Source organism: Dasypus novemcinctus, chromosome 8 (genome assembly GCF_030445035.2).
Source record: "Dasypus novemcinctus isolate mDasNov1 chromosome 8, mDasNov1.1.hap2, whole genome shotgun sequence".
Lineage (NCBI taxonomy): Eukaryota > Metazoa > Chordata > Mammalia > Cingulata > Dasypodidae > Dasypus > Dasypus novemcinctus.
The window spans coordinates 40,707,951-40,732,461 of record NC_080680.1 but is presented as its reverse complement, the minus strand read 5'-3'; the positions used below and the strand labels follow the sequence as shown (position 1 = coordinate 40,732,461).

The window sequence follows — 24,511 nt, the reverse complement described above, 5'->3', positions numbered from 1 at the left end:
ATTATTATTATTCCTTAAGGAGAAGTTGATATCTATTTTGGGGGTATGGGCATTCACATATATGTGAAGTCCCCTGACTCAACATGCCATTGCATATGTGTCTAGTTTTGTAAATGAACCAGGGACAACAATAACTGCTATTTTTGTACCCACGTGTGTAGGGCCACTCTTGACTGGTAGATGTAGCTAATTCTCACCAGCTGTGGCCAGTCTGCAACGTGATTGGTTAGTGCCTCATCTCAGCAGCTGCTACAAATTATGGCCATTCCCCTGCACAGCAGTCTGCCCGCACTCCCAAAATAGACTTCCAGTGCCCCTTAAGGAACAAAAATAATGAGTAAAAAGCCCTCTTCATCTGGTCATTTTGCAGACAGTTCCCAAAGCATTAAGAACTCCTGGGAAATCAGTAAGGCAGTTAGTTCCTTCCTCTTGCCCCTTTCCTTTGGAAACAGTTTCAAGTTCCACTGGGAAACAATCTGATTACTCACAGTAACTGTCTGTAAGCTGGTGGGGGGAATTGAGTGTTGAGATTTTCAGCCTGTGTAACCTTGTCCTTTGGCAGATGTTATCACAGGCCTGGTTATCCTGCATTTTTCATCTGACTGCTCTTTTCATCCCCAAATGTATTTTTGTATGCATCCAGTGTTTTCTTGAAAGATTAGGGTGGGGTGCTATACAATGAAGATACTAAAATAAAGGATAAATCTCTCTTGGGCAAGGTTTTAAAGTCGAGTTGGGGGCAGGAGGGATAACAGACAAACAAACAGAAGCTCAGATGCAGTGAGGAAAGTACAAAGGTGGTGGAGACCAGAGGGTAGGGGCTGCTGACACGGGGCAGACCAGTCCAGGGCGTCAGGGTGACCTTCCCAGAAGCACCTTAGCTGGGACCTGGAGCCTGAAGAGTCGCTGTGGGGGCTGGAGATGGAGACTCAGACCCCAGGTGGAAGAAACAGCTGGAGACCTGTGGATCCATAAAGAATCTCACGGTTGTTGTATTAATATTCCCTTTGTGAAAGAACAGCTTGTTCACTGGAGTTGCTCAGAAGATTTCAGGTTTGGCTTTTAGGGATTATACCCACCTCCAGATTTGGTCTCCTGTTCTAAGGCATCATCTGGGGATAATGAAAACACCCTGGAATCAGACAGTTTTAAAAAAAACAAGAAACACAAAACTTCAATACAGGTGATCCCAGCCCTATTTTTAAAATGCATTTAAAAACTGGCAGCTGGGAAGCAGATTTGGCTCAACTGATAGAGCATCTGCCTACCACATGGGAGGCCAAGGTTCAAACCCAGGGCCTGCTGACCCGTGTGGTGAAGCTGGCCCACACGCAGTGCTGATGTGCACAAGGAGTGCCCTGCCACGGAGCCCCACACGCAAGGAGTGCGCCCCATAAGGAGAGCTGCACCGCGTGAAAAAAGTGCAGCCTGCCCAGGAGTGGTGCTGCACACACAGAGAGCACACACAGAGCTGACACAGCAAGACGATGCCACAAAAATAGACACAAATTCCCAGAGCCACTGACAAGAATACAAGCGGACACAAGAACACACAGCAGATGGACACAGAAAGCAGACAACTGGGGGTGGGGGGTGGGGGTAGGGTGGATGAGAAATAAATTTTAAAAAATAAATATTTAAAAAGCAAAAATCAAAACTGGCAGCTGCTACCTGAGTGAACAGCTTGTATCATGGGGCAATGGATTAAGAGAATGCTTTGTATTAATAGAAAGAGCAGGGTCTTTGGACCCAAATAGACCTGGGTTTAAGATCAGCCCTGCCAACTATTAAGCATTTTTTATTATTCTAAAACCTCTGTTTTCTTTATCTTTAAAACTAGAGGAAGGATCCTCCTTCAATTGTTATTGTCGGGTTGGAAACAATTTACACAGTGTCAGATACATTGCCTGCCACACAGAAGATAGTAAATCGTATTTATTGTTTCTATTGATATTTTCATTTTCCTTATACTATCTGCATTTCCAGTGTCTATAATTTCAATACATTTCTTTTTTAACTAGAAAAGATATTTTAAAATAACCCAATAATGTTCCACCACCCCACGCCTGTAAATTACATTATTGTCACTGTCCTCCACCATTTAAATAGCTCTTTATGTTTGCGGAAGTGTGACTTAAGGATTATGCAGGGTCCCTTGGTGGACAGGGTCCGTGAGGTAGAGAAGAGCGACAGGTTCCCTCCTGCTCACCAGTTTAAATAAAGGGAATTTAGCTTCGTAGCTGTTTCTTTAATATCCTGCGCATTCTAAAGAGAACACAAGGCCTTGGGAGTAAAGGGCTCCTTTGAAGAAAGAGTGTTTTCAAATTTAAATAAGCATTTATTGGTCTAAGAGGAACCGACCAGTTTTTTGAGAAATTCCCCAACTCCTGTATTGAAAAGTAAAGCTGGAGAGGTACTTTTAAGAAGCTTGTGAGATGCATGGGAAGAGCCTGGAAGAAAAAAAAAACCCTGATCTGGGGTTTCTGCCTTCTCCTGACAGAGTTTAAACTGTTGCTTATTTTGACAAGCAAAGCGGGTGGTTGGATTCTTTCCTTTCCTTCTTCCTTTTTTCAAACGGACTCGTCCTATCCAGTTTCAAGCTCACGTGGGCTGACATGGTGGTTTTCTATGCGCAGAGCTGGTGTCTGCCTTTTTACCATTCTTTCTCCATTACGTTTTGGCGAGTAGACGAGGGCATCAAGCCAGCAGGTAGGATGGATATACCCTTGCATTTGCTACCCCTAAGACCTCAGACAAGTCATTAACACTCTGAACTTCTGTTTCCTCGTTTCCAGAGGGGAATACTGATTATTCTTACCTTGCCAACCTCAGGGAATGAGGGAAAACACTAGGAGATAAAAGTATTGTTACAATTAATCATATTGTGATTCCAAGAGCAATATTTTTCCATATGATCTATTTCTAAACAATAAATACATTTCGTTATGGTGTATATTGTGTGTCTTATAAATGGAAAGCATTGAGCTCTAAGAAAATTTGAAGCAATTATGACAAATTGATAATTTCATCTTGTTTTATCTTCATGCTTTTTTCCTCTGGATCCACTAGAGTGGTGTTTTAACAATTAAACTGGGTGGCAATCTGGGAACCTACGTGATCAACAAGCAAACCCCAAACAGGCAAATCTGGTTATCTTCTCCATCCAGGTATGTTGGAAACTCAAAATCCATAATAACTAAACTCATTGGAAATGTCACATTGTGGATAATTTAAGGGTTGTCACCTTCATATATTGATTACCATGTAAATGAAATTTTCCTGATGTTTTACAGCCTATATATTCTCATTAGGAAAGGTTACTCTGGTTATATAATTTCTTCCTGCTTATAATATGGCTACTATAAGGAGACATCGTTATGCTAATGAGACCAAAAGTGAAAAGTTTATAACTTTCCAGAACCAGTTGAGATAGTCTTCCTCTATTAAATCCTTGCCCTGCCTGGTTAAAAAAAAAAGCTGCTTTTTGATGTTGCATAACTTCAGCATCTGAACAAGTTGCACTCATCTTCAAAACAAGTTGAAGTTCAACCTCTGGGTTATTTTGAGCATTTCAGCTGAAGGTTAGTGGAATTCCATTTGTAGAATCGGGCCATGTGCTCGGTGGAGGTGGGGCAGCATTTTCAGCTACTCTTCCAGTACACTTAATTCCTCCTCGGCTTTTCCATTGTTGTGCTTTCAGTCCAGAGGAAGAAAAGATTGTGTTGGAGACTGGCCTGTGTCACGTCTCAAGGCCTCAGAGCTTGCAGGGAGAGACGGTCCCTCGCCGTCTGGCTGCTGGTGAAGTGCTTGTAAGAAACCGGAGGAGGAGCAGCGCCTGCAAAGGACCCCCAGAGTAGCCTCCCGGGGTGGCTCACCAGCACTGCCCAAGGGAACTTATTTACTGTGGTTTGGAAAAGGCCCAAATCTGACCAGTCTGGAATTTTTTGAAAGCCTAATGGTGTCTGCATTAAAAAAAAATTAAAAAGTAAAACTTTTGCACTGCCCTAATGTTGTCTTGTTTTTAGGCCGTTAATATTATACTGTGACATTATAATTTTTTTTGTTCAGAATTAATAGAGGGTTTTTCTTCTCTTACCCCAACTTCCTCTAGGTAGTATGTTACAGTTTAACAGAAACAACACTAGCAATCAATCATTTCTAGCAAGGCCCTCATTCACAGATTGTATTACTTTTGAGACCTCATTAACTGACTTGAGGTTGGAGAGTCCTACCCTGTGTGGGCCAATTAGCTTGTTTTCTTTGGCCTCTCACAGTCAACCCACTAGTCTTGGCCCTGAGGCCCACGCATTCGAGTCCTTGATTTCTTGGGGCTGCTCTATCAAAGTACCACAGACCAGTAGGTTTAAACAACAGAAATTTATTGCCTCACAGCTCTGGTGGCCAGAGGTCCAAAACCAAGGTGTTGGGGGGCCGTGCTTCCTCTGAAGTCCGTAGGTCCTGGCTGTGGTTTGCCAGACCCCGTGGCATCATGCCTCCCTCACATGGCCGTCTCTCTCCCTCTCTCCCTGTGTCTCCCAAATTTCCTCTCTTTATAAGGACACCAGTAGTAATATTGGATTAGGGCCTACCCTAATCTAATCTTAACTGAAAAAATCTGCAGCGTTCCTTTTTTAAGATTTATTTATTTTATTTTTCCCCCCCACCCCTCATAGTCTGCTCTGTGTGTCCATTTGTTGTGTGTTTTTCTCTGTCTGCTTATATTCTCATTGAGCGCCTCTAGGAACTGATCCTGGGACCTTCTGGAGTGGGAGAGACGTGATCATTCTCTTGCACCACCTCAGCTCCCTGATCTGCTGCATCTCTTACTGTCTCTCCTCTGTGTCTCTTTCTGTTACGTCATCTTGCTGTGCCAGCTCTCCATGTGGCCAGCACTCCTGCGCAGGGCGGCATCCTGTGAGCCAGTACTCTGCTCAGGCAGCACTCCACATGGGCCAGCTTGCCACATGGGCCAGCTTGCCTTCATCAGGGGGCCCTGGGCATCAAACCCTGGGCCTCCTATATGGTAGATGGGAGCCCAATTGCTTGAGTCACATTCACTTTCCAGGGACTAGTTCTTTATTTCAAAAAGAAATTTATCAATTTTCAGTATCAAAACAGTTGCTTTGGGGTTGGATGTGGCTCAAGCAGTTGAGCACCTGCTTCCCATATGGGAGGTCCCAGGTTCAGTTCCCAGTGCCTCCTAAAAACACAGACAACAAGCAAACAAATGAAAAAACCAACTCAGGGGAGCTGATGTGGCTCAGTGGTGGGTGCCAGCTTCCCATATACAAGGTCCTGGGTTCAATCCCTAGCCCCCCGTAACTCAAAAAAAAAAAAAAAAAAAAAGTTGCCTTATTGGTTTCTCTTTCTCCCAATAGGTCCCCCAAAGAGACTATACCAAAGGAGAGTACATTTTAAGCCAAGAGGCTGCAGGCTGCATACCTGACAGACCTCACAGAAACCTCATCAAAAAGGGAGAACTGGGTGGGGAAAGGAATTATTAAAGATCAGCACACTGCCACCCAGAGTGTAGAGAGCACTCACAGCCAGAGGGGGTGGCCAGTGCTCCCCAAGCCCAAGGAAGCAAAACTTCAAAATAACGTGAAATTTTTTAAAAAGTTTTGTCCATAAGCTATTCAAGATTTCTCCAGCACTGACCAATCCAAAGCATGAGATGGCACTTTTTAGAGACAGCAGCTTCAGAATCAGAAAGGTTGATGATGTTTCCTATGGCTAAATTAGTGGCAAAACCGTAATTTTCTTTTCTCTCCTTTTTTAAAAGGAGGCAGGAGAGTAAATCACTGGTCATCCCAACATAAAGGGGCACAGGATCCATTCTGTGAGCTGTTGAGAAATGATGGGACAAAGATTTGGTCTCAGAGTTCTCACCATATTAATTTGGTTACTTGTGATGAGAAAAGTTTTTAAAATAATAATAAATTTGCCCTAAGATACCTTAAAGCTAAAAACCTGAACAGTACTTTTTTTTTTTTTTTTTGGCAGGGACTTACTCCTGGTATCACTTTCCTGGTTTGGCTGGTGCTTTGTGAAGAGCAATGAGTTTTCCCTTAGGCTGTGTTTCGCTCTCAGTGAGGCAGGCACTTCCCTCTTTCCCTCCTCTCTGGAGTGGGCAATATTTATTAAGCTGAAAAATTACCTTCCAAAAGTGAGAAGAGGGTTAGACTGCTGCTTCAGAGCTGTGGAATTATTTGGAATGTTTTACAAATGATTGCTACAACAACAAAAAAAGGGGAATAATTACAAAATGTACACATTACAAAATGCTTTTAAAGACCCTTGCATTGTGCTCACATTCCCTTAATTGTTGTTCCCAAAGGTACTCAGCCCATAGTCCAGCTGCAATCTCTGAGAGAGGCAGAAACAGTGGTGAAAAAGACACGGGGCCAGGGGTGGGTGTACGGCAAGAGGGGAAAGCAGCCTTCCAGTTCAAGATCAGCCCACAGTTAAAGGGTCAGCTCAGGGCAGGCTGGCCTCAGGCAGAGTTGGGGTAAAGGGAGGAGTGGGCAGGACTGAGGTGCTCTGCAGCTCAATCAGGTCAAGCAGGGTCTGGTCTAGGCATTCCTTGTGTACAGGGGTGCTCCTCTTTGGTGCATTTCAGTTTATCTTCCAGATCATTTGTCTTTTCCAGTTTGGCTACCGATCTCTTGGCAAACTCAGCACAGGTCTCTGCCTCCTTGAGTTTATCAGCAAGAATCTTTATCTCTTCTTCATATTTGTCTTCTTATTGAGAGTACTTTTCTTCAGCAGCACTCAGACACTTCAGGCTATGGTCCATGAGTCTGATGTGCTCATCCATCTCGGCAGCAGGACTGTGCCAGCTCAGCTTGTTCCTCAGTGCGTTCCACGTTCCCTTCAATAATCACCAACTTACCAGCCACCTGCTCTTACTTCCCATTAGCCTCTTGCAATGTGCTGAGCTTCTTTGAGTTGGATTTCCTGGAGTTCCATCTTTTCTTCATCTTTTAAAGCCTTGTTTTCAACCTTCATACCCCTCTCACTGTCATCAGAGGTTTTCTCTACCTCCTCCAGCTTCTGCAGGGCAGTGGCCAGGTGCTCCTGAGCGCGGTGCAGCTCCTCTTCAACCAGCTGGATCTGACGGCTCAAGGAGACCACCCCAGCCTCAGCCTGTTCCCCGGCCGCTTTCTCCCTGCACTTCCCCCTGGAGGTGCTTCGCCCTCTTCTGGGCATCACTGGCCTGTGCTGTGGAACCTGGATCTTGTGGTTCCCCGCCTCGATGGTGGTGATCCCGGCCGCGGTGTCTATTCAACAGCAGCTCATGCTCGGGTTCCTGCCTCCTCCACTCGGCTTTGCAGCCACTTCTCATCATTACTTCCCCAAAGTTCCTGTTTGTAAATAGGATCATATTCATAGAACTGGGGTAGGGGTGGGTTTGGACTTGAACATGTTTTTGGAGGGACACAGTTCAATCCCTAACCCCTATCTTTTATTTCTAGAGAAACTGTAAGGAAACACTGGGTAGATAGCCCCAATCCTACCATCACCTTTGGGGATCAGTGACTTTGTAAACCCAGGGCATGATATGAGTATCAGCTATGTTAGCTCCACTAAAAGAATTCTCTCTGTATGTGACACTGGAAAAGTCCATATTGTGTTTGGACACACCTATTGGCACTACCTTCCTACCGCCACATGTTTAGAAGCATATACTATAGAACAATGAAAAATTCCTGGAAAACCCAACTTGTACTTTTTTTTTTTTAAGGTACCAGGGGCTGGGTGTTAACCCCAGGACCTTGTATGTGGGAAGCCAGCGCTTAAGCACTAAGCCACATCACAGCTTCCCTGAGTTGGTTTTTTTCATTTGTTTTGCTTGTTGTGTTTCTTTAGGAGGCATCAGAATCTGAACCCAGGACCACGCATGTGGGGGGAGGGCACTCAACTGCTTGAGTCCCATCTGGTCCCTGTACTATTTTTTTAATTTGTAGTCATGATGGGAATTCTGGAAAAAACAACAACTGCTGAGCAGCCATTAACTGGATATTAGGTTCCTAAAAAAAAATTATTTGTCCCCTCTGTTTTTCACCTTGATCCAAAATATTTCATGGTGTTGCGTTTTTGTGTTTTTTTTAGGCTTTTTCCCATTGACAGCCTTCTGGGTCCTGTGGAGGCAGTGGCCTTTCCCAGCTATCTTGCCCACCCTAAGGACATTCTAGGGTGGAATAAAGGAGCGGTCTGGGCTGACACCTGGACGTCCGTGCCCATGCCCAGAGCCCCTGTGACAATGTGGAGGGGCCTGAGGCTTACTCAGGCTATGCCTGGTCCCAGCGGGCAAGTACAAGGAGGCCAAGGGATCGTCTCTGGATTTGGTCTGGGTTATTAGTCCTTTATATATGTAACCAGACTCCAGTTAATTTCGTAGTGGCAACTTTTGCAGAATCAGTATGTGCCTCCTCTAAAGGACTTAAATGTGTTTATTCTGTCTTCCAGTGGGCCCAAGCGCTATGATTGGACTGGGAAAAACTGGGTGTACTCCCACGACGGCGTCTCCCTCCATGAACTGCTGACTGCAGAACTGACTGCAGCTCTGAAAACCAAATTGGACTTATCTTCCTTGGCCTATTCTGGAAAAGACACTTGATGCCCAGCTCATTTTTAAGGACACTAAAAGCTATAAAGTCAAGATCCCAGCTTTGTCCTGCAGCTGATTGTCCTTTTCCATTCCTGCTTTCAAGGACAGTTGCTTATGTATAAGGACTCTGTGGAAAGAATATGTCACCTCCTACCCCACCTCCAAGTTCTGACTTTAAATTTCTAAAGAGTTTTGTTGGATTTATTGTCTTATATCCTCCCTCACATGAACTTCCTTCTGGCATGTGTACATACCCATTCGTTAACATAATTATCTACAACAAAGGAAAATATTAAGAAGGAAAAACTCCAGGAGGAGAAATGAATTGGCTTCACTCTTCATTCTTTGAAGGATTTACTGCAAAATTATGTGAAGAGCAGCTGGCCGTCCTCACTGCTTTTTCTCGAGTGAGACTCATTAAAAGGTAGCCTATAAATGTTCCCATACCTCTTTGAAAACATAAACACTTCTGAGCCTGTTAGTACAGAAATGTCAAAGGCAACTTGGGAATTCTCAAACCAAAGACCATCTTCTGTTCAAGCTCAGTGACTGCCAGTGTGTGGCTGCATGGGTGGTATATTAGTCAGCTAAAGGGGTGCTGATGCAAAATACTAGAAATCTGTTGGCTTTTATAACAGTCACAGGCCCTAAAGAGTCCAACTCAGGGTACTGCAAGAGGTACTTTCTCACCCAAAGTCACTGGCCACGTGTTGGAGCAGATGGTAGATGATGTCTGCAGGAGTTCAGCCTTCTTCCTCTTAAGGCTCCATGATCCCAGCTCTTTCCAATCAGCTGCAGGCTGATATAAGGCTCATCTCTCTTCCTGGGGCTCATTGCTCTCTGAGTTCAGCTGCACTTGTAGGCTATTAGGCTCTTGCTCTTCCCAGGGCTTCTGCTGTGTCTACAGAGCCTAGTCTATTCCTCTGTGTTCTTATCCTTTGTGTTTACTTCCCAGTGCTCTAGCTCAAAACTAACCTCCCTTCTCTGCAGTGCAGTTTCTCACGTCCTACTGACGTGACCCAGTCAAAGCCTGGATCATTATTTAATAAAGTAAAAGTGAAACCTCTGAATTCAGTATAATCTAATGTGCCCAGAGAAACAAACCAGTTGACAAACATAATCCATTATCTATTTTTGGAATTCATAAACAATTTCAAACTGCTACAGGTGGCCTAGGGAGACATGGTTCAGCTTTTTCCATATAGAAGTATATATGTATACACATATACATATACTTTGTGTTTTTTTAAAAGATTTCTTTCTCCCCTCTACCTCATTGTTTGCACTCACTGTCTGCACTCTGTGCCTGTTTGTTGTGTGCTCTCTGTGGCTGCTTATCTTTTTATGAGGCACCAGGAACTGAACCTGGGACCTCTTATGGGAAAGAAGCACCCAGTCACTTGAGCCACATTAGGTCCCTGCTTGTTGGTCTCTCATTGTGTCTCCTCATTGTGTCATCTCATTACATCATCTTGTTGCATCACCTTGCCATGCCAGCCCTTCACATCAGCTTACTGTCTTGCTTATCTTTTTTAAAAGGCACTGGGAACCAAACCCAGGACCTTCCATGTAGTAGACAGGTGCCCAAGTGCTTGAGCCACATTTGATCCCCCATTGTGTTTTTTTAAATATCATTTCTTTTTTTTTCTCTCCCCCCACCCCAGTTGTCTGCTCTCTGTGTCCATTCACTGTGTGTTCTTCTGTGTCTGCTTGTATTCTTGTCAGCGGCACCAGGAATCTGTGTCTCTTTTTGTTGCATCATCTTGCTGTGTCAGCTCTCCATGTGTGCAGCGCCACTCCTGGGCAGGCTGCACTTTTTTTTTGTGCAGGATGGCTTTCCTTACAGGGCGTACTCCTTGTGCACATCAGCACTGTGCTTGGGCCACCTCCACATGGGTCAGGAGGCCCTGGGTTTGAACCATGGACCCCCCATATGGTAGGCGGACGCTCTATCCGTTGAGCCAAATCCACTTCCCCCATTGTGTTTTAATTTAAGGTTCATTGTAGAATTAGCTGCTGAAATATTAGGATCTAAGAATGCAAAAGATTACCAAAACTATCTCCCAAAGACAACAAGGAAACAGTGCCATTTCCATAGGGTGAGTGATGGAATATAATAAACCAGGCCAGGTCACAGAGTGAGGAGATGCTTTGTACATGGCAAAGGGCCATGTAAAGAAAAGAGATTTTCATTTTCGTGAAAAGAATCCTGGTTTAGGGTTGACCCAGTCCCCAAGTATTCGTCTCTGTAAGTCCCATAAATTCCCTGGACCTCCATTTTCCCGTTTGTTAAATGAGAGGTTTGAACTGGATAGTATATAATTGATTTTCAATTCAGACCTTCGGTGGTCCTGTCAAGTCATCTGAACAGGCCAGCTTAATTTCATTCTGGGTAGATGAGACAAGGAGCAATGTTCAAAAGCCATATGGTAAATGCTAAATATATTGTTATTGGTGTTACTTGGTTGGAATTTCAGTTGAATTCATGTTAAAACAACCATCATTTATTGTGCCCTTATTATGTTAAGCCTTTTATACTTTATTACCTCATTTTAATATTTACTGGCCTGCATTTTACACATGAAGGCTCAGGAACATTCAAACAATTCACCCAAAGTTATACCCATCTTCTGTTATTTTCTTACTAAGGAAAGATTTAATAGTGATATGTCTATGTGAATATGTAGCCGAGGCTTTTGCTGTGAGTGAACCAAAAATACATTCCATTATAGAAAAAATAACAATAGAACAATGCAAACAATTGGTAAATGGGTATTTAAAATATTTCCTTTCTTCCAAAATAGAGTTATTTTTGCATTCCGTGGAAATTTTTAAGTGTGGTAGGTCATTGCCAATGAGAAAATTCTAAAAATGTGTGCAGTTTGTGTATGTGTTGATGCCTTGCCTCTAACAAAACTTGTGTCACACTTCACTTACGTGGAACTCAGTTAAATGGTGTGCATCTCTCTGGGACAAAACAAAAGACAAATATGCCATCAGGCTGCTGTGACGTGAAAATAGGCCATTGGGAATCTGCTTTTATGCCTTCCTGTGGACCAGACCTTCGGACCTGTTTTCTTTTACATACAATTCTAACTAGTTTAATTATCTAGTTTCCAAGGCACTGGGTGAAAAGTAGCATTAAGGAGGGAAAAGAACTGCACACACATGAGCGGTAGCCAGAGGGAGAAAAAAGAAGCGGGACTCTGACCAGCAGACTGGACAGGCACCCTCTGTGGGGCAGTAGGCCCTTCACCTGAGGCCCTGGGCGTCACTGCATTTATGGGGTAGCCAATTCAGCGGGAGACAAAGGAATGTATTCATATAATTTTCTAAAGCTTTTCCTAATACATTTACTTGAGTGGACAAACCATCAGCCATGTAGAAAATAAAACTATCCAGAATGATTTGCTCACCCTTCTTCAAAGTTACAGAAAAACAGCAGGTATGCAAAAGAGAACCTGGGCTTTTTAATCACACATGTCTAGGTTTGATCTAAACTCTGCCACTTACTGGGTTGTTGACACTAGCCTCAGTGTTATCTGTAAAATGGAGGTATCTAGTGTGTTGAGCCCCAGGGCCATGGATTTTGATCTCCTAGAACAACATCTCTTGACCCTTACGATGCTTTCTATTTTTACCCACATTTTCTACAAACCAGCAAAAGGATTTTGTTCAATGTTAAGTTTGATAGTTGTATAAACAATAGGTTTTCTCAAGCTATTCCTGCTCCCAAATTTTGATAAATCCCATTGCCTCCTCTAAAGAGATCCGTGTTCATAAATATGAAGTTTATGGGCATGGACTATGCAAGGTTGCCAAGAAAGTTAGCTTCACACTTAAAAGGTATACGCTAAGATTAAGATAATTTTTGGTATTGTCCAGTTGAACTCTTGGCACCTATTTATCTTTTGCAAACTAAAACAGCTATGTGCTAGAAAGGGAGAAGGGAAGGAGGGGCAAATATGAAATTTCATATGAATTTACTCTGCTATTCAAAACTAAGACTTCATAGCTGACTTTTTTTGTGAAGCTGCCTTAGAGTAAGAAATGCCTTCAAGTCCTTAGCTGTTACACCTGGAGAGCATCTCAGTTTCCCAGTTAATGGTCTTTTGGCACTTGTAAAGCAGAGTTCATTTGAAACAGAATCCAAGTTCACATGTTTGGTCTTCTCGGGCTGTATCATTTTAAGATATAGAATACACCAGAAGTTATTTATTGAGCCGTTTATTAATTGAAGATTTATTTAAACTGTTGAGGAAAATACCTGTACACAGCAACAAAATTGGCTCCAAAAGACTCTTCACCTGTCAAGGAAAAAGGCAGGCCCCTGAGACCCCATTCCTGTATAAATGCTATCTATTGTGTTTCTGTGATGTGTAGGAACATTGGCAATACCACATCTTGTCCCCGAAATTTTCAGCCCTCCACTTCTGCCTTCTTAGGTAGAAAAGGTGGCTAAGTTATATAGAAAAATAAGACAATATCATTCCCCTGTTGCAATCCTCACCTAACCCCCTCTCCAAAATCTGACTGAGATTTTTCCAAAAGAAAGTGACTTAAATAAAACCCTAAGAGAAAAAAACTTTAAAATCGCCAAGGCTCAAAAGAAATAGAAGCAGATGAGTTTAGAGTCAGGACTGCTGTGTAAGGCTGCCCAGGCTGCTCAACTTGAGGTGAAACCATTCACTGATTCTGTAATAACTACTGTGTGATGAGAATGGTGTCCTCTGAGGTTGTGCAAACTGTTCAAACAAAGAATACCCATCTGATCCTGTTGGAATTCATCTTTTCAGTCCATTAGCAATTCCCTCAGGTCACTTTACCAAGTACTCCTTAAAATTTCCCCTCCTAGCCACCCACAATTCAGGTCCTCATCATTTCTCCCCTGTGTTATTACAAACACTTTGTTGATTCCACGTGCCTCCCTTTCTCTCAGCCCATCAGCCACACCGACTAGAGTGAGCTTCCAAAAGGGAAATTTGAACTCTCACCTCTATAAAACCTTAGCATGGCCAGGTCAGGCAGGACTAAGTTTCTGACCTAACTGCACTGATACACAGCAAAATTTTGCTTTTCTCCCCATTCACACTTTGGCTCCAACAAAACCCCCAGCTCCCTAAATGTGCTATGCTGTGTCACAAGGCTTGAGATTTGGCCAGCGTTGTTTCCATTTCTGTCTTTATTCCCCACTTTTCTCCCTGGGGTATTCATTTCACCCTGACCCCTCCTCCGCTCAGCCTCTTTACCTGGACATCTTTAATTGTTCATGCTCTCGCAGCACACATGTTTCTCCTTCATGCCACTTATCACGACAGAAATTAGTCTACCATTTGTCACCCCTGCTGGACTGTATGCTCCATGAGGACCAGGCTTGGGTCTCACATTTACTGCTTTAGCCCCGCTTCTAGCACAGTTCCTTTCACACAATACGGGCTCAGTAAATGTCAGGTGAATGGGTTGTGATTGTGTGTTTACCAGTATAGCCCAAATAACTCCAAATAAGCCCAACTCTAAAAGTCTTAGCAGGAAATATGAATTTTACACAAGGTTGACTGGTAGGGGTGTGTGTTTCAGTGGAGGGGTTTACCTTGTAATATGCACAGAAAAACTTAACCAAACTTCCTAATGTTTTCCATCTTCTCTCTTTCCCAGTTTCTCCCCTTGGCTTTCAACAGTGACTTGGTCTGATATCCCTCTTATGCTCCACCTGCCTCTTCAAAAATTCTTTTGTTGTTGGCTCTCACACTTCAGTTAGGTTCCCCACGACAAAAAACAAAGGCCTGGTAGCCAAAGGGCCTTCACTGGGGACATAGCTCGAGGGTCTCGGATCCCCTGACACAGGTCCATCACCTCCATAAAATTGAAAAGTGCCTGGGGGTAAGTTCCTGTATCACTTCATCTCTTTCCCAGGACTTTAGGAGAGTTCCTGACATAAGGAAGACACTTAAATATTTGCAATTCTCCATATCTTAGTATAGACTATTGGCCAGTCTGGTTTTTTTTTTTTTTTTTTTTAATTGACTTTGTAATAATATTACATTAAAAATATATATGTGAGGTCCCATTCAACCCCACTCCCCCACCCCCCCCTCTCCCCCCCCAACAACACTCGTTCCCATCATCATGACACATCCATTGGATTTGGTAAGTACATCTTTGGGCACCTCTGCACCTCATAGACAATGGTCCACATCATGGCCCATACTCTCCTCCATTCCATCCAGTGGGCCCTGTGAGGATTTACAATGTCCGGTGATTACCTCTGAAGCACCATCCAGGGCAGTCCCAAAGACACCTCCCTCTCTCATCTCTTCCTGCCTTTCCCCATACCCATTGTCCACCATGTCCACTTTTCCCAATCCAATGCCACCTCTTCTATGTGGACATTGGATTGGTTGTGTCCATTGCACCTCTATGTCAAGAGGAGGCTCAGATTCCACCTGGATGCTGGATGCAATCCTCCCATTTTCAGTTGTAATCACTCTAGGCTCCATAGTGTGGTGGTTGTCCTTCTTCAACTCCATCTTAGCTGAGTGTGGTAAGTCCAATAGATCAGATTGTAGGTGCTGGAGTCTGTTGAGGCTCAGGACCTGGCTATCACATTGTCAGTCCAGAGATTCAAATCCCCTAAATATATCTTAAACCCCAACATTAACTGCACCTCCAGCACATTAGCATGAAAGTCTTATGAAGGGAGATCCCATCTGAGTCCAGATTCATCACACATAAACACCATTTCCAAAGAGGGGCCATCTGCCCTGGTAGTTAACCCCATCGGCCATGACCATAACTCCCATGGGTCTCTTTAGCCCTCAAAGGAACCAATATCTGGGGGTTGTATCTGCTTTATCTGTCTCTCTGACTCTGCTCAGTTGTGCATGAGGGCAATCCTTCTGCCAGCCTCCACACTCTTTTTTAGAAACTCGTAGCCATATAAACTCATTTCTCCTTTTCATTTCCCCCTTACTTTAGGTCAAACAGCATTTTAAAGTCATGGTATTTTATGTAGACGTGGATATTCTGCTGATCCGCATTGAACCTTCTGTATAAGGTCATTTTCCAGTTGCATCATCAGTTGGTAGTTGATAGTGGTCCCTCGTTGCCAGGGAGGCTCATCCCCGGGTGTCATGTCCCACGCTGGGGGGAAGGCATTGCATTTATATGCTGAGTTTGGCCAGTCTGTTTTTAACCTTCAAGGACCGCAGCATAGAACACTCATCATTCCACCCTATAATAATCCCCTCTCAATTCTTTTGCCTTCCTACCTGTGATGGTTAGAATAATATGTCAATTCTGCCAGGTATTGGTGCCCAGTTGTTTGGTCAAGCAAGTATTGGGCTAGTTGTAATACAATGGCTCTGAATGAACTTTAATCATCAGTGAGTTGATTGTATATATGGCTGATTACACCTATAATCAACTGAGGGAATTGCCATCAGCAATGAGTAACCTATCATCCGGTCAGTGGAAGGTTTTAAAAGGAGAAGTGATTTCAGCATTCAGAGAGAGAATCCCTATCTCCACCTCAGATAGCCAGCCTGTCCTGGGGAATTCAATGAGGACCTTTATCTGAGTCCCTGACTTCAGGCTGCCCTATGGAATTTGGACTTAGGCATCCCTGTTGTCACATGAGACAATTTTATAAAATCTCATACTACTTACAGATATCTCCTGTTGGTTCTGTCTCCCCAGAGAACCCTGACTAATACTACTACTCTGTAGGGAAAGGATTGGAGAAGAAATTATAGTCATTTCCCAAGACACATGTTCCAAGTGGTAAGAGTATGTTCACAGATTTCCTTGATATACATTTGTATAACAATGGGCCACCCACACCCAGACACTTTTACTTCCTTCCCCCACTCCTACCTCCACCCCAAAAAAGGAGAAACATTTATATTCTCATCTCTCCTGAGGAGCCATGTTGGGTAGAGAAGACATGAAGTTCTAAAGTAACCTCTGGTATTTGGGGATTGAACCCTAGACCTCATATGTGTAAAGCCAGCTCTCAAACCACTGAGCCACATCAGCTCCCTGTGTATTTCTTCACTCTGTTTAGTGACATCACTTTGGTAGCTTGAAATCTGCCATAGTGGGAGTATTTACATCATCGAAATTGATAAATGTTACAACCAAAACTTTTTTTCTTCCAGAGAGCTTGCTGTTAAACATTTGCCAGCAAAACAAACCACTGCCTAAGGTAGAAATGGCAAGCATTCTTCCTATTTTGTAGACGCTAAATCCATTAAATAAGTATGGGATGCTCAAAAAAATTTTAGAGAACAAAGAGAGTCCTTAGAATCTAGATATATGAAGAAGAAATGTAAAATAACATAATAGAAGGGTTAGAAGATAGAGCTAAAATCTTTAGAGAGTACCATAAAAAACAAACAAAAAAACGAGATAGAAAATAAGAAGAAAACAAAAATTAGGTTCAGCTTCCAAATAATAAACCTAAAAACAGAGAACAGATAGAAGAAAATCATTCAGAGATAATTCAATAAAATTTCCTCATACTGAAGGACTGGGGTTTCTAAATTGAAGAGCTGAACTGAGTGACCATCCCATATGGAAAAATACCTCCATTAAAAGACACATCAGGGAAACGGATGTAGCTCAAGCAATCGGGCTCCCATCTACGATATAGGAGGTCCAGGTTTCAATTCCTGGGGCCTCCTGGTGAAAAAGCAAGCTGGCCTGAGCAGAGAATTGGCCCACATGAAGTGCTGGCCCGCACAAAGTGCTGGCACAGCAAGATGACACAACAAAAGGAGACGCAGAGGAGAGACAATAAGAGATGCAGCAGACCAGGGAGCTGAGGTGGCGCAAGAGACTGAGCACCTCTCTCCCACTCCAGAAGGTCCGAGGATCAGCTCCCAGTGCTGTCTAAAGAGAAGACAAGCAGACACAGAAGAACACACAGAAAGTAGACAGCAAGCCCAAAACAATGGGGGGGGGGGGGGAGGAGAGGAAAAAGAAATAAATCTTTAAAAAAAAAAAAGACACTATGAATTTTCATAACATAATACCATAAAATAACATAAAATAACCAATGAGGAATAAAACAAGCAAAACAGGTCATAAAAAATTAACAAGAATAATAGTGGCTTCAGATTTCTTAACTAATTCAGTTGATCAATACCTTCAAAATTCTGAGGCAGAAAGCTTCAACACTTAAAAAGTGTGATATATTGAAAAACAAAAACAAAAGGCAGTTACAGGGATAGGAAGAGTTACCAGGAGATCAAAGTCCTGTTATGTTACAAGACTTAGCAGTGGATATTATTTTCATAGTCATCATAATGTAAACACTAAAAGTGATTTGATCAACGTTGCAGCTTAGATATTTGGAAGAATATCTGTGTATATGGTAGGGAACTGGGGAGTAGAATGGCTGGGAGAGCAAATTTTCCTCTTGCATAGTGAGAAGTCAATTGATAATTCTTAAAGCATTTTATTTACATATATGAAGGCAAATATCAAAGTAATCAGCTGGAAGAATTGAAAGTATGAGGAGGGGAAAGCCATTATTATTTGAAACAATCCTTGTAGAATTTGCTAACCCATGTACATTTAAACTTTGATAAATTTCAAACAATAAACAAAAATCGAAAAAGAAAAGAACATTTCACCGGTAGCACACAGACTACAGATGAATATATAAAAATATTACTTATACTTGAGTATGTAAGGTCTAAGAATTAACAAGTAATTGTGATTACTAAATCCTTATATAGATACATTTTACTTCCAGTATATTCTAAAATAGCCAAAGATTAACATCTGAAATTACTGAAACTGACTAAACCAACCTTACTCTTTGTATGTGTCATTTCCAACTAAAAACCTGCCATTGTGATGATTATTCCAGACCAGAAGATCTTACCCTTGTATAGGAATATTTTTTGAAATGGAAACCACTCCATCCTCTGTTTGAAATCCATAAGAAGAGCCTTGTGGCTGACTCCTGTTCTGTACCCCCTGTCCCCAAATGCCTTGATTTCTGATAATTATTGTTTCGTAATTGTAACAACCTTGTGACTCACCCCTCATCCCCGTTTTGTACTCACACCCCCACCCTGTTCAGCCCTTTAATGTTTATTATCGAAGGAACCTGAGCCAGTTCAAGCCTAATTCGCATTAACATAAACTGCTAAACCTGGATATTAGAAATTATCAGGATTACTGCAAATACAGGAGACATTTATGTACTGTTAAGTCATTGTCTTCCTTTGTTTGCACAAACAAACTCTTTCTCTCTTTGAAACCCTAGTGTCTTAGAAATTGGTCTTCAACGTGAATGGGGAAGGAAGAACCCACAAAAAAGAACCTGATTTTGCTCAGTATCTTGTTTGGGTTATGCATTCCCATCCATTGTTACAAGCTTCCTGGGGGAGCGGGAGATAATGGTGCAGCTACTTCATCACAGCAGCTCTCGGGGTGAACCCTTATGTTCCTAAGACCTTCTATTAGTCAGCCAAAGGGGTGCTGGTGCAAAATACCAGAAATCGGTTGGTTTTTATAAAGGGTATTTATTCGGGGTAGGAGCTTACAGATACCAGGCCATAAAGCATAAGTTACTTCCCTCACCAAAGTCTATTTTCACATGTTGGAGCAAGATGGCTGCCGACGTCTGGCAGGGCTTCCTGGGTTCCTCTGGGCTCAGCTCCTCTGTTTCCTCCACAAGGTCAGCTGTAGACTATCAGGCAAATGGCTCTGTCTCTCTCCCTGGGGCTCCATCTTCCGCATCAAACTCTAACATCAAAACTCCAACATTAAAAGCCCCCAACTAGGCCTTTAATCTGTGAGTCTCCCACCCACCAAAGGGTGGGGACTCAACACCCTACTGTCACAAGAGGTTTACATAATTACTTAATCAAGTAACCTATGAATCCGATATAATCTAATATGCCCAGAGGAAAAGATGAGTTTACAAACATAATCCAATATTTCTGTTTGGACTTCATCAATAATATCAAACTGCTACAGTCCCCTCTAGGGGGTCCATAATGTCCTCCCTCTGCCAATTACATATCTGCATATTTCTTCACATACCCTAATCAGAATAACATATGACAGTAGATGGAATTTGGAGAAAGGTATGAGAATCCAGCCATCTTAGATTAAACATTAGAGATTTATAAAACTGTAAAACAATATCATTCTTACTAAATGTGTTTGTTTTGAAAATATCACTATTATCATAAAATATGTCATTAATAATATTGGCTTTATTATTATTTCAAAATTAATGAACAAACATTTTAAAAATTTGTTTTAATTTTGAACATGGTAAATATTAATACTAGACATAACCCATACAAACAAAAGCTCTTTGGAATCCTCCGTAATGTTTATGAATGTAAGAGGTCCTGAAAATTAAAAGTTTGCAAACTACTGCATTACCCCATGGCACTAAAGCTCCCCCAGTCACACCCTGTGTTTTCATCTTGGCATGAGACCCCGTTCTGGACCCTTAGAGCCACTCCTAGGATGCCCTAGCTGTCATCTGAAGAACTTTTCCTCACTCAGGCTTCCATTTTTAATTCCCCTTTCTAAGGGCCCCTTGGTTCTTTAATCTGATTTCGTGCCCCATCCTCAGGGTCCCACTTCTTGCAGGTCTGGTACCCATCTTTCAACCCCAAAGAAGGCCCTTCTGTATTGCGTAGGAGATGAAGGCAGGAAAGAAAGCAGACCACTTCATTGGGCTGCCTCAGGTTTTGATATCCGGAGAATAATCAGAGCTTTCTCAGGATTGGACCAGGCGTGTGCCCAGCCCTGGAGGGGAAGCAGGGAGGAGGAAAATAAAGCCCGCCTCCTGCTCTGGGAAGTACCTGGGCTGGGTAGGGGGCGCTCTGCCCCGCTATCTGCCCCAGCAATGCTTCCATTTGGCACACAGTCCTAAAAGCAAGAAGACATCCCTGAGGGTCCTCCCGGGGTTTGGGAAAAGAACTATCAAGGGGAAAGCTAAAATTCTGCAGGAAGCCATGAGGTCATAAAGCTTCACCTTTCCAGATTCTCCTTGGAATTTAAAAGGGGGCTCAGACTCCATTCCTTCACCCAGCCATCTTGTTGAGGCAGGTGTGTCTAGAAAAAGGGAAGACGAGTCTAAGACCTGGCAGAAAAGCATGACTGGGAAACACAAGGCCATGGAACCCCTCCCTGAGGGAAAGACCGCCACCAAGAAGCTTCCGGAAGGACCCCACGAGACGCCCGCCGGGAGGACTCCATTTGGAATAGATTAGAAATAGATCTTGTTCAGGGTCAAGGGAAAGCCCCAGATACCCGCAAGGGGCCTCACCGTTGGCCCCCTGGGGAACTGACAGGTGAGGTAACCAATCAGAACAGCAAAGAGCTGGGTCCCCTCCCCCAACGTTAGGAAAGGGAGGAGTAAATAATAGCTTAATAAAGATAGCCCCACAGACCCCAAACGCCCTCTCTGCCTAGAGGAACCGCGCCTGCAGGTTCAGGTACGTTATCCTGTTCTCTTCTCCCATGTTCTCAATAAACTCCTATCCTAACTAAACTGGCCTGTACTTAATTTATTTTATGTAACATAGCCAAGAACCTAGAGGAATCCATCATCCCCCAGCTTCCCCCACTTCATTGTTCTTGGTTTGCTACCATTCAGGAGAAAAACTCCCACTTCTGGTTTGGCTGTTCTTCCTTTCCTTAGAATTTTTTACAATTGTTTAAGAAAATTTTACTCTGGACTACTCATGCCCAAGGTAAAAAGTGGAAGTGGGGTGTGGAGTTTTTCTTTTTGGAATAATGAAATGGTTCTAAAATTTTTTGTGGTAATGAATGCATAACATTGTAATTACACTACAAGCCTTGTTGATTATATATTTTGGATAGGTTATGTGGTATGTGAATATATCTCAATGAAACTGCTTAATAAATTGTCTTTTGTTTTGTTTTAAAGATTTATTTATTTCTCCCCTCTCCTATTTATTTCTGCTCTCTGTGTCCATTCACTGTGTGTTCTTCTGTGTCTGCCTGTATTCTCATTAGCAGCTCTGGGAACTGATCCTGGGACGTTCCTGAGTGGGAGAGAGGTGATCATTCTCTAGAGCCACCTCAGCTCCCTGATCTACTTTGTCTCTTGTTCTCTCTCCTCTGTGTCTCTTTTTGTTGCATCATCTCGCTGTGCCAGCTCTCTGTGTGGTCCAGCCCTTCTGCACGGGGCAGCACTCCTGCACGGGGCAACGCTCTGTGCAGGCCAGCACTCTGTGTGGGCCAGCTTGCTGCCCGGGCCAGCTTGCCTTCACCAGGAGGCCCTGGGCGTAGAACCCTGGACCTCCTATATGGTAGACGGGAGCCCAGTTGGTTAAGCCACATCCACTTCTCTAAATTGTTTTTAAAAAGCAGAAGTAGTACAAAAAGTTTTAACAACAGCAGCCTCCTAAGGAAGGCTAGTTAACTAGGCAAATCCCTGGACAAACTCTCAGGGTCAGGAGAGAAGGGGGAGAGGATGTGGCTCAAGCAATTGGGTTTCTGCCTACCACATGGGAGGTCCTGGGTTTGTTTCCCAGCGCCTCCTAAAAAGAAGATGAGCAGACACAGAAAGCACTCAGCAAATGCACACAGAAAGCAGACGGCGACTGCAAACAATGGGGGTGGGGGTGGGGGCAAATAAAATAAATCTTTAACAAAAAACCCAGTGCCCAGTGATGGTGAAAAATTGACTGGTCTTAGAGACCAGTTGCTGCTAAAAGGGGTTATCTGGAAAACCAATGGGTAGAGTGGGCTTAGTTGGCTTTTCAGAGGAAAATCCAGACCTTTCCTTTCTTCCTACACAGAGGGGGGACTGATAAGGGCAGTTATTTCTTGGAATCAGCATCCACCTCTGGTGGAAGGAAGTGAACTGAGGGGGTGAGGAAGGAAGGAGGAAGTAAGCAGTGTTAATGCCCCTTCACAGCCCTCTTGCCGCCCCATCCCGAGTCCCCGCAGAGAACTGCACAGGAACCCAGAGAAACAGGCTTGCCAGGCAGCCACTTCCCTGCCCCACTCAGGGACAAGGAGGCGTAAATGAGAAGGAATCCCAAGAAGGTTTGAAAAGGAGGGAGACTCCCGGGCTTTGGGAAAGCCACATTCATATTGGAAAGGCTAGAGACGCCTTACAGAAAGCATTCAGGGCTACATTTGGCTGCAATCCTATAAATATAATCTTTTCTAAGATCGGATGCATGGGTTTAGAAGACAGGCCATTGAAGAAAAACACCACAGTATTAATAATATTAATAATCAAGACTGTTAGTGTTGAAATTATTTTGGAACTCTTTTCTGAGTTGCCTAATAGCCAGAGAAGGAAAATAACAGTGTTTAGCCGACAAATTATAGGATTAGTGTAAGTAGCTATCAAGATGACAAGCCACGGCAAGTAAATGGGTTTTGTTTTGGTCTTCCTAATTAGATATCTGTACTGTCAGTGTGTGTGTGGTTGTGGTGATGGTGGTTAATTTCATGACTTTTTCGTCTCTGGTTCTTCCTGATTTAACAAAAATGCTTTTAAAAGGTAGAAAGTGGCACACATCCTTGATGTATTGTTTATGTTAAAGAATTGATTTAGTAAATTTAACTGAGACAAGGAGAAAAGGACTGTTTTTTGCCTTTATTTAAGGCTTCATTTATTCCACAGACTTTTATTAATTGCTTATTTTGATGCGAGCCATGTGCTAGAATACAAAGGTGAAAACATTCCTTCGCCTCAAGCAGTACATACTCTAATGGGAAAACAGATAAGTAGATGAAAAAATACGTTGTGAAAAGAGTTATGATCACAGTGTAAGACAAGCATTCAGACTGCCTTTGTACTTATACAAGCAGAGGCAGGGTAGCTTTTTTGTTGTCTTTTTATATTTTTATTTTTTAAAAGATACTTAGATTACATAAATGTCACAGAGACTATATAGGGGATTCCTATATACTGTGCTCCCCATACCTCCAACATTTTCCCACATTAACAACTTTCATTAGTGTGGTACATTCATTGCAATTGATAGACATATTTTGGAGCATTGCCAGTAAGCATGGATTATAGTTTACATTGTAGTTTACACTCTCTCAGGGTAGCTTTTAAAATATTAAAAAATGTGCTGAGGGGAAGCGGATTTGGCTCAACTGATAAAGAGTGTCTGCCTACCAAATGGGAGGTCCAGGGTTCAAACCCCGGGCCCCCTGACCCATGTGGTGAGCTGGCCCATGCACAGTGCTGATGCGCGCAAGGAGTGCCATGTCACGCAGGGGTGTCCCTCACATAGGGGAGCCTCACGCGCAAGGAGTGCACCCTGTAAGGAGAGCCACTCTGAGCAAAAAAAGCACAGCCTGCCCAGGAGTGGCACCGCATACATGGAGAGCTGACACAGCAAGGTGATGCAACAAAAAGAGACACACATTCCCAATGCCGCTGACAAAAATGCAAGCAGACACAGAAGAACACGCAGCAAATGGACACAGAGAGCAGACAACGGGGAGGGGAGAGAAATAAATTTTAAAATCTTAAAAAAAAAAAAAACTGTACTGGGGAATGGATGTAGCTCAAGTGGTTGAGCGCCTATTTCCCATGTATGATATCCAAAAAAGCAAACAAAAAAACTGTACAAAGGGTTAATGTTTGTGGTGGTTGGTTCTTTTTCCTTTAAGTGTGTAATATACCCTAGAGATCATTCCTGCCTGTAGCTGTGCATTTTAATAAATAGATCCTCTGGAGGCCAGCACGCAGTGGACAGGAGGCATTGGAGAGTGGACAATACACTAGGAAGACATTAAGGAAGGAAAGGTGCTGTTGTGACAGTTTCAAGGCTGGTACTGGATCTGGAGATTTCACTCACCCTCTTGTATTTCCTTAATGGTTTCCCATTAGAGAAGAGAAAGGTGGTGTTAACTTTTGGAGCA

The 24,511-nt window shown here is 43.1% G+C and overlaps 1 protein-coding gene and 1 pseudogene across 4 annotated transcripts in view; one reads left to right on the top strand and one right to left on the bottom strand.

The window, feature by feature from the left end:
• FXN (frataxin) overlaps positions 1–24,511 on the top strand; it is a 70,821-nt gene that overhangs the window by 34,671 nt on the left and 11,639 nt on the right. For 2 of the 4 annotated variants that reach the window (XR_011649387.1, XR_011649386.1), the window contains exons 4-5: positions 3,070–3,167; positions 8,470–9,035. Coding sequence is in view for 2 of the 4 variants with exons in the window: in XM_058301704.1 (XP_058157687.1) it covers positions 3,070–3,167; positions 3,701–3,857 (255 nt within the window). In the remaining 2 variants the exon portion in view is untranslated. Of the gene's footprint in view, positions 1–3,069; positions 3,168–3,700; positions 3,997–8,469; positions 12,013–24,511 lie in introns of those variants that run through there. The other 2 variants (XM_058301705.2, XM_058301704.1) reach the window with 2 other exon arrangements.
• LOC139439437 (tropomyosin alpha-3 chain pseudogene) lies at positions 6,478–8,244 on the bottom strand (annotated as a pseudogene).